The sequence below is a fragment of the Petromyzon marinus genome, chromosome 64, assembly GCF_048934315.1.
Source record: "Petromyzon marinus isolate PM22_M1 ecotype Great Lakes invasive population chromosome 64, UKy_Petmar_22M1.pri1.0, whole genome shotgun sequence".
Lineage (NCBI taxonomy): Eukaryota > Metazoa > Chordata > Hyperoartia > Petromyzontiformes > Petromyzontidae > Petromyzon > Petromyzon marinus.
This window is the reverse complement of record NC_133730.1, coordinates 2,505,793-2,515,795: the sequence shown is the minus strand read 5'-3', so window position 1 is coordinate 2,515,795 and position 10,003 is coordinate 2,505,793. Positions and strand designations below refer to the sequence as shown.

The following is a 10,003-nucleotide window of genomic DNA, read 5'->3' as shown; positions in this document are numbered from 1 at the left end:
ACGTGCACACATGCAGCGCGTCGTTCTGAGTGAGCAACCCAGCTGAGCGGCCGAGCTTGCACACAAGGCTACAATGCTGCCCCGGCGACGGCTCGTTGGTCTGTCCAGTCTATTCGGATTGGACGCCAGTGGGCAGTATAAACCTGACGAATCATTACACTGTGGGTTATATATGGATCGGGCATCTAGGGATGCCTCGATTTAGAGTCAATTGATGAAAATATATTTTTTTCTGGGGGAGGGAACGTTGATTAATATCACCACAATGCCTGGTATAGGCCGTGTTATTAAAACTCTCACCACAGCCCCGCATGCTGCTGATATGTTTTATTTAAACGATTCCACTGCGAACACTCAAGGCAGCGTTGACATTGTTCTCTTTTAACGCAACCGTGCACGAACGTCGAACGCATTCAAATTTTGGCAAATAATTAATTTAAATTAGGGTAACACAACACATGCACTGTCAGAGCGTGCAAAGTCGGGCACAGGGCTCCGTGCCCGTGCGGAGTTTCATGACACCAGCTTTGGCTAGGAGACCTGTGATAGCAGAGCCAGGGCTGGAGGACCTGGACTGAGAGGCCAAGGCTAGGAAACTAAGGTTCGGAGACCAGAGCGGGGAGGCCCAGGCAGGAGGAGCTCAGGCAGTGGTGCTGGGCGGCTGCATTTGAGGCCTCAGGGTGCGTCCCAGCTCCTCGATGTCCTGAGGCCCCGTCCGGCAACAACCGCCTGCAGGCAGACACACACACACAGTCACACACAGAACGATCGACACGGGGAAACATAGAAACACACTAAAGAAACAGAGCGGGGGGGGGGGGGGGGAGGTGGGGTTGACGAGGCTTCAGTGGAGGCCCGAGTCAAACAGGGAGCAAGGAGCAATTGCTGCTGTGGCATTCGTGCTCCGTGTGAATCCTCGTGGCACTGGACTGCAGTTGTCAGCAGAAGCCAGTGCACCAATTTCTGTGCCGTAGTTAAGCAGCGTTGGGGCCTGGGGAGGTGCTTGGATGGGTGAGGACCGCGCGCAACAGGTGTTATAGGCTGCTGCGGCGCTACCTCGTAGGCAGCAGAGGGAGGGGCAGCAAGGTCCATTCCGTCGCCGTTCCACAATGCTCCCTCATCTATGCTCCTTGCCTTCAGCGACCCACAGAGACTGGCGCCGTCCGCTACGGTCAAATCACCCTCCCCGCGACCCCCGCACGGTCAGTGGATTGATGCAAGCGGCCGGCACGCGGGCACCGCAGCGCTGGCGAGGGTGGGTAGGAGGCCTGCACGGCGGGTGGGTCAAGTCTCTGGCACGCGCGCAGGACACGGTGGGCGCACGAACCGATCCAGGAGATTCCCAGGTCCCTCCACGCGAGGCTGTACGTCGCCAGCGTGGGCCTGCGCGGTCTCCGCTCCCACCTGCGGAAGGAATGCACGGAATAGCAGAAGCGGCAGTGGCATTAGCAGCAGAAACAGCAGTAGTGGCAGTAATAGTAGTAGCAGCAGCAGCTGTAGTGGTGTCGTCCTGGTGTGGTGTGATTTTGGTGTACCCATGCTGTGGTGTACCCATGATGATTTATACCCCCGCTGTGGAGCACCCCGAGTGTGGCGTGACGCTGGTATGGCACGCACCCTCGCTGCACATCCCAGTGCTCCCCGCTGTTGGGGTAGGCCAGCAGGAGTTTGTCGAAGCCCTTGGCGTTGGCGACGCCACCCAGGAGGTCGCCCACCAGCTCGGGGTCGCAGCAGTTCACCCCGACGGCCAGCAGCTGCCGCGACCGGGCGGCCAGCGCCAGCGCCACCTCGCCAAACTCCTCGCCGTGGCACGTGTGGCGGCTGTCCTGCAGCGCGCGACAAGGGGTCACGTGGGGGAAGATATGGTGTCAAAGTGGGGCGCGACACGGGGTCACGTGGGAGAAGGTATGGGGCCAAAGTGGGGCGCGACACGGGGTCACGTGCAATGTCTTCATAGTTCGTGTGGCCTATGCACAGCAACTATCAAGACATTCGATTGCGTCACGTTTGTCGTGCCGTCGCGTCTCGTGTTCCGCGTCTCGTGTTCCGCGTGCCTTGCAGGAGAAGGAAAGCCAAGCGGAGGCCCCGGGGAACTCCCGCAGGAGCTGCACCAGCGCGAGGCCCTCGGCGGCGCTGGGCACCGTCTCCAGGGCCAGCAGGTCCACCCCGGCCTCCAGCAGCGCCGACACCTGCGGCCGGTGCCAGTCCATCAGCTCCTGGGGCGCGTGGGAGACACGGACTGTGAGCACCGCCACTGCCGCTCGGGACCCACGGCACCAGAAGCTCAGCCGCTGTCCCCAGTGACGCAACGCGTTGCCAGCAGCTCAATGCGTTGCCGCCCCCCCCCCCGCCGCCCCCGTAGCCGAGTGTCCAAGACCCTCCAACCCATGCAGCTGCACTGCCTGCACACTCAATAGCTGCGCTGAGCTAACTGACGAGTAGAACTGAAGACTCTCACTCAACGCACGAGCACCAGTGGGGTAGCGTGGCCGGCATGGGCCCTGCGGCAAGGAATGAAATGGGGCGTCCTGTCCGATTGCTTTCCTATTCGAAGCAGGGTACATGGACGGGGGAAAGCAGGGTACATGAACAGGGGCGAAGCAGGTGATGGCATATGGTGGACACGACGCAGAGCAGAGCAGCACGCACCTCCGTTGAGAGCGTGTCCACGTAGGCCCCCGTGTACTCGGAGCCGTCGTGCAGGTGGGCTCCGTAGGGCCCCACCGAGCCGGCCACCTTCACCTCCACCTCGCGGGGACCTGTGTGAGCGGAGAGGGGCCCCGTCAGCGGGGCGAGGACGGGAACACGCGTGTCCCTCTCGCGCGTGCGCGGCTTTTCTCCGAGTGCTCCGGTTTCCCCCCACGTGTATAGAAGCTCATTAATTGGCTGAAAATGTCTGAAATATGTGCTGTCTGCTGTGAGGCACGTGTGTTGCTACGTCAGTGGATGATGATGATGATGGATGACGGTCAAGAATATATAAATGAACTAAACTTTTTTATTTTACCAGGTAAGGTCCACTGAGCTATGTAGCTCTTTTTCAAAAGCAACCTGGCCACAAATGGATCGCTCAAAGAAGTGCCTTATCACGTGGAAATGTATAGCAGACAAATACTCTAAACGCACGTTCATTCTAAATGTGGAGGGAAAAACCGGAGGACCCTGAGAAATATCCATGCGACCACGGGGAGAACATGCAAACTCTAAATATACAGGCTTCAGGGTCAGGATCGAACCCATGAACTTCCTGCACAGAAAACGAGGTAGTTAACATCCTTATACTACAGATAATATAATTTTTTTACTCATTGTGTAACATTTTATTTGTTTATATTTGAGTATTAATATGACGATGACGCTTTGAGTGGCAGATTTGTGCCAGAGAAGCGGCACACGTGTTTAAGCAAAAAATAAAATTGACTTGATGAACAGAGCGGCCGATAGCACGTCCACCGGGAAGATAGTGCAATGAAATCAATTTGTGCATCACGTGTTGATGACTTATTGCATCGCAGAATCATGAGACGTGGTGGTGGCGGCTGCTTGGGGAGGATTTAATCCAGCAGTGGATTGATCATGGAAGATGATGGTGGTGCGTCTCTGGTCGCGCTCGCCTGCGGTTGAGATGTATTCGTGCACGGCCTCGCGTGCCAGCCGCACCCCGGTGTGGATGAGCTGGCGCGCCTCCTCGGGGCGCAGGCCCAGGTGCGACACGAAGCCGGGCACGCTCGCCTGGTACGTCGCCGTCGAGATCACGTCCGAGCCGCTCCGCAGGAACCTGCGCCGCAGCACGGGCCGTCGGCGTGACACCGTGACCCCCCATCGATGACCACGATGGCCTCACTTTGCGATATCGCAACCATCCCGCGACCCGTCAGGACCTCGCGATCTAACGGCATAACTCGAGATCCCATAAATCATCCGCGACCAATCAGGCCCACCGCACTACCCAATAGTTAATGGCAATCACAGGCTAATGTTCAGTCAGAAGACAATGCAACAAACAAAATTGGATGGTCAAATAACCCACCTTTCCGCACAGCGTGGGGAAGGCCTCATTCAGAAGTGGATTGACAAGAGGGCATAACATCACACAATGTGTGATGGGCATCACTGCCGGGCACTAACGTTTCACTGTAAACAGATGGATGCCAACCTATTGGACGGTGTGGAGAGCTGAGAGCGGCCGCGCTATGCAAGGCCGTAGCGAGGCTGGCATGAGCACCCCACCCCAAACCCTCCGCTTTGGAGCTCGGCAACCTGGCCACCTCATAGGCCCGGGTACAATTGCACTGCCTGTACACTGAATAGCTACAGCACGGGAGCCAGGCGACAGGAGATGACGTCCGATCAGCTTTCAGAATCACCGGTGTCGAGAAGCAGAGAGGCTTTTAGCGTCTCTCTCTGAATCAAACACCCCTCGGGCAGAGTAGAGTACCCGGGTGTGTGTGGTGGACACGCAATCGGCGTCTCCGCTGCAGAGGATGAGGACCTAAAAGCTGTGGGTCTCTTGAGCCCCGGCTCTGCGGTCTCCATTGGGACTTCAGTGGAAACTAGGGGTTGGAGCACCACATTTACTCGGGCAGCTAAATGTGAATCGGCAAACCGGTAGTCATCTTGCAGAATAAGTTACTGATTCTGAAAGTAAGGAATTGTTTTACTTTTAAATTCCGGTGGAATTTTGGAGTCGTGTATGCACTGACTGGCCCCCCGGGACCTGCCAATCAACTTCACGGTCAGTCCACGATCCCAGAGCAGATTATTTCACGTGTCCGTACCATCAGAGGTGGCGTTACTTTAGCGGTTACAATTTCCCCATGTGGCCAATAACAGTGAATGTTGTGATAACCACTTCAAATGAGTGGGGTTATCATGTATTTCACTATTATTGGTCACAAACAATACCTCGGTACAACTCAAGTTATGCTACCTTTGGTACCAATTTATGAACTCTGCAGTGTACCCTGCATTTATTATCCCGTAACTGCTGGGTGGACAAAAGTGTGGGGGGGGGGGGGGTTAAGAAACTTGTTTGCACTGCTGCGCCAGCAGATGGATCGGAAACGGTGACCGCTAAAACGATTAAAAACTTAAATATTTTAAATTTTACCAGGTAAGGCCCATTGAGCTACGTGGCTCTTTTTCAGAAGCGAACTGGCCACAAAATGATAGCTCGACGGAGTGGCTTATCACGTGGAAATTTAGAGCACGTTGATTCTAAATACGGAGGGAAAAACCAGAGGACCTGGAGAAAAATCCACGCGACCACGTGGAGAGAGAAACATGCAAACTACAAATATAAAAGACATCAGTTGGGATCGAACCCACGACCTCCCGCATACTCGGAGAGGTAGTTAACATCTTGCCTGTCATTGCTATAACCTCTGAATTGCAAGTCCAGTGTGCTCACCAGTACACCATGACAGCTCCATTCATTTTTTTGCTAATTAAGTCAAACACTATTCTTAGTTTTTTCGGTAAAGTCACGTTGAAGAGAAACAACAAAATAATAAAATATATAAAACAATAAAAAATTCTCACGACGTTTCGACCATAACTCAAACAGTCGTCTTCAGGTGTGTTGGTTCGCATAAATGTATTTTTAAACGGCGCATTTATTTATTTATAAAAAAACGTTAGCGCCACGCGCAACGATTTGGCAGTTTGCCCAGGACTAGTCCATCTATATTCTGAAAAGAGGAGGGGGGAGACGAAATTTTTTTATAATGTATGCTGTCTGAAAGCCACTGTAAGCGTGAACAATCAATTAAGACCTGAAATGGTTTATCAAATCTTTCCAATGATTGCTAAGATAGAATCCATCTTCTCGGTTGAAATTGTCTCTGTGCTTGTATATGTGGATAGCCTCATGAACGAATCTCTCATGGAAGCCAGATGGCTTACAAAGAACCTCTGTCTTGGAAAAGTCAATGGCATGTGAGCCTACTGAATTAGAACAATGATCTGCCACGGCCGAGGTGTTGGTCCTACCGTGTTTAAGGTCTGCTTTGTGTTCACGAATGCGGTCCGAGACATGGCGTTTGGTTTCTCCAATGTAACTACTACCACAGAGGCAACTTAGTTTGTAGACACCAGGGTATTGTATGTCCGGATCACATCTTTTACAGACGGAACCAGATCACGGATTTTATGTAATGTGTTGAAACGGACCTGGATCTTGTGTTTATTCAAGATTTTGGAGATCTTTTTTGTGATCCCAGCAATGTAGGGTAAAGTGATGGTTTTAAAAGGCTCCTCAAGAGGGTTTTTCTTCATGGTTTGAGTGATAGCTTTGCGGATTGTATAGTCGGAGTAACCATTAGCCCTAAGAGCTTGGTGTACGTGCTTGAGTTCACTGCTTATGTGTTCCTGGTCGGATATGCATTGGGCTCTATGATACAGAGTCTTGAGGAGAGAATTCTTCTGTGATGGATGGTGGTGGGAATCCGGTTTCAGATAAGCATCCGTATGGGTAGCTTTCCTGTAGACAGAGTGGCTCATTGAACCATCAGGTCTCTTTTTAATTAGGACATCCAAAAAAGGTATCTTGCCATCTATTTCGACTTCCATGGTAAATCTGATGGCTGGGTGTATGGAATTGATGTGGTCGAAGAATTGGTCTAGAGCAGGCCGGCCATGTGGCCAGATGACAAAAGTGTCATCCACGTACCTCTTCCATAAGGTTGGGCGCAGAGTGGCAGTCTGGATGGCGTCAGTCTCAAATTTCTCCATAACGTGACTTTACCGAAAAAACTAAGAATATGAATTACTGCAGTCACGAAAGCTTTAAATCTAAATTTAAGTCAAACACTTTTACGTGTATATTACCAGACATTTCTATACGAGTGGAAAAACGGTAACTTTTTTCAAATTTGTATGCAAAAAAAATAGATTAACAACCCTCGCAATTTTTTTTAAAAAACACACACGAGAGGAGTGGCTACCTGCTACATGAGTGGGTAATTAAGGGAGTCGCTGAATTGTGACTGCTGTCAAGTGCAATCCCTCACTCGCACCACAATGCATTGTATAGTACAGGATGGGTCTTGATGACGTGGGTCTATAGGTCTCTCTACCAGTCTATGTGTGTCTATGGATCTCCATGTGAATGAAAGGCCGGACTTAATGCCACTGGTACCAGTCATCCGTAGGTTCCACCATCTCCAAATCCTCCCGTACCCACATCAGCCCATCTCCTCTGCAGCCCGTGCCGCGCTAGTTTAACCACCTGCATCCAGCCAAACAGAAGTTGCCGGGGTACGGAGGACAAAAATACACGCGCACGCACGCATGCATCTCCAGCCCCGCCAGCACGGCTCGTGTGACGGCGGCAGTGAGATGGAAGCGGATCCATCGCACGTGAAATTAACACGAGCACGGAGGGGCCCTGCAGTGAGACACGTGGGTACTTACAGAGGGCGCGGCGTCTACGTTACATAAGGCCAGGCTCAAGTCGAGCAGATCACTTACAAAGTCCTGGCAGAGATTCTAGATTTGAAGCTTTCGTGACTGCAAGGAATCATACTCTTTGTTTTTTTCGGTAAAGTCACGTAGGTAAAAAAATAAATAAAATGAAATAAATGAAAACTAAATTAATTCACGTTTCGGGCGCAACACAAGCGTCCTTCAGGTGGGGACAACGTAGCGAAAGCACAAAGGCTTAAGTGTGTCTCAGAGATGGCTGTGACGAGGGATTATATAGTCGTGGGGCATGGAGAGGGGGGGGGGGCATGGTGAGTGTGGGGGCGGGGTGTGGGCTGGGAGGTGAAGTTGGGAAGCCGAGGGAGCGCTGGGAGGCAACGACTTGGGCAGAGACACTGAGCCACTAAGGCTGAGATCCGCCCGTTTGATCCCTGGTTTCAGCCACCGAATCGTGATTAAACCGGGCTCTTTGAGCGCGGTTTGTTCATGGTCTCAGCCCGCTCAGCAATGACTGCGCACACTACACACGCATAAAATAAACATCCCGCGATCTTTGAATTCGGTTTTCACTTAATTTGGCAAAATATTCCGGCTTTTTTTGAGAATTGATCAATCACGCGGTGGGCTTGGACTGCCAACGTTATGGACGTCTCTGCAGCGGGGGCACGCGGGAGAGAGAAGCAGCTTCGTGTTGCGACAGCAGCAGCAGGAGCCATTCGTTCAGTTGATGACCGTCCAGTGTCGAGGTCTGCTGCTGGCCACGACGAGAGGGGCTTCAAGAGACACAGAGTCCCTGTCGTGATGCTGTTCCTCCTCCTCCGTTCAAGGGGTGCAGAGTGGTTTACTGCAAGGTCCATAGTTCGGGCTGCATGGCCACAATCGCACGACTGTGACTTGTCTTTACTGTGCCTCTCTGTATCTCGATGGTCCAATTTTAAGGTGCACTGTGATCGAAGGACTGCGTGGTCTTGGTTTGTTATTCTGTGTTGTTTTGCAGCACTGCCCCAGCTTGCATTTGGAATGTATGTACGCGTGCAATTTGCACTCCCATGCTTATTTTATATATATATCTCTCTTTATTTTTTATTACTTTCTTAACTTTTCTCTATCTTACTCGAGTATCTCTTTATGGTATTTTTTGTTGATGTAACTTACTAACCCATCCCTCCAGTCTACATATTCTCGATTCTCTATGTATCTCTATGAGTCTATACGCATCTCTATGAGTCTCCTCTATGCATCTCTATGGGTTTACTGTGGGGTGCAGAGTGCGGGTGGATAAGAAGTGGTAAGCGAGTCACTGGGTGCACGTCGCGAACCTCAGGTGCACGTCCTTCACGGCGTCCGGGTGAGTGAGCAGCAGCCGGGAGCTCCACAGGGGGTCCCCCTGCAACGAACGACACGTGACAGAGTTCATGGTGGGGGGGTGGTGGGGATTGGTGGGGGGTGGTGTTGGGGGATAGTGGTGGGGGGGCCCAACTAAACCCCCTCTGTCCCGCACACGCACCCCACCCAGGCCCAAGAAGAGACAAGCAGGCACCCCCCGCCTCCTACCACTTGGACCTAGAGGGCCCCCCACCTCCCACCTGCAGCGGACCACCGCCCACCTCCTGCAGGAGCAACCCCCCCCCCCACCAGCTACAGGAGACACCCCCACCTACAAGAGGCACCCCCCCCCCCGAACCTGCAAGAGGAACCCCCCCCTGAACCTGCAGGGGCACCCCCCCCCCCAGCACCGGCAGGAGCCCCCCCCACCAACTGTAAGATGACCCCGCCCCTTTTCACACCTGCAAGAGGACCCCCCCCCCCCACCTACAAGAGTAACACCCCCGCATTTGCAGGAGGCACCCCTCCACCCGCGTCACACCTGCAAGGGGAACCCCTCCACCCCCGTCACACCTGCAAGGGGAACCCCTCCACCCGCGTCACACCTGCAAGGGGAACCCCTCCACCCGCGTCACACCTGCAAGGGGAACCCCTCCACCCGCGTCACACCTGCAAGGGGAACCCCTCCACCCGCGTCACACCTGCAAGGGGAACCCCTCCATCCGCGTCACACCTGCAAGGGGAACCTCTCCACCGCCGTCACACCTGCAAGGGGAACCCCTCCACCCGCGTCACACCTGCAAGGGGAACCCCTCCACCCCCGTCACACCTGCAAAGGGAACCCCTCCACCCGCGTCACACCTGCAAGGGGAACCCCTCCACCCGCGTCACACCTGCAAGGGGAACCCCTCCACCTACGTCACACCTGCAAGGGGAACCCCTTCATCTACGTCACACCTGCAAGGGGAACCCCTCCACCTACGTCACACCAGCAAGGGGAACCCATCCACCCCCGTCACACCTGCAAGGGGAACCCCTCCACCCGAGTCACACCTGCAAGGGGAACCCATCCACCCGCGACACACCTGCAAGGGGAACCCATCCACCCGCGACACACCTGCAAGGGGAACCCCGCCGCCTCGAGCTCCGAGGAGACGCCCCCGTCCAGCAGCAGCAGCGAAGCAAACCCAGAGCGCGCCATGGTGGCGCCGCGCGTCACGTGACGCCGGGCTCACGTGACGCGCGACGTGCTCAC

General features: G+C 53.9%; 1 protein-coding gene across 1 annotated transcript; it reads right to left on the bottom strand.

Annotated features, from left to right (window-relative positions):
* Positions 1-312: 312 nt before the first annotated feature.
* LOC116956315 (betaine-homocysteine S-methyltransferase-like) lies at positions 313-10,003 on the bottom strand. The gene is made up of 8 exons (XM_032977840.1): positions 9,866-10,003; positions 8,742-8,809; positions 3,615-3,778; positions 2,650-2,759; positions 2,055-2,216; positions 1,618-1,826; positions 1,328-1,404; positions 313-729 (listed from the first exon to the last, which is right to left on the bottom strand). Exons 1-8 carry the CDS (start codon positions 9,947-9,949, stop codon positions 641-643), a joined length of 963 nt encoding a protein of 320 aa, XP_032833731.1. The 5' UTR covers positions 9,950-10,003; the 3' UTR covers positions 313-640.

Excerpts from the sequence above, each read along its gene's own strand:
- LOC116956315 (XM_032977840.1), bottom strand. The coding sequence starts at position 9,949 with ATGGCGCGCTCTGGGTTTGCTTCGCTGCTGCTGCTGGACGGGGGCGTC. Across the intron at positions 3,779-8,741 it reads GTGAAGGACGTGCACCTGAG|GTTCCTGCGGAGCGGCTCGG; the intron begins GTTCGCGACGTG and ends GCTGCGGCGCAG. Across the intron at positions 730-1,327 it reads CCTGGGAATCTCCTGGATCG|GCGGTTGTTGCCGGACGGGG; the intron begins GTTCGTGCGCCC and ends GTCTGCCTGCAG.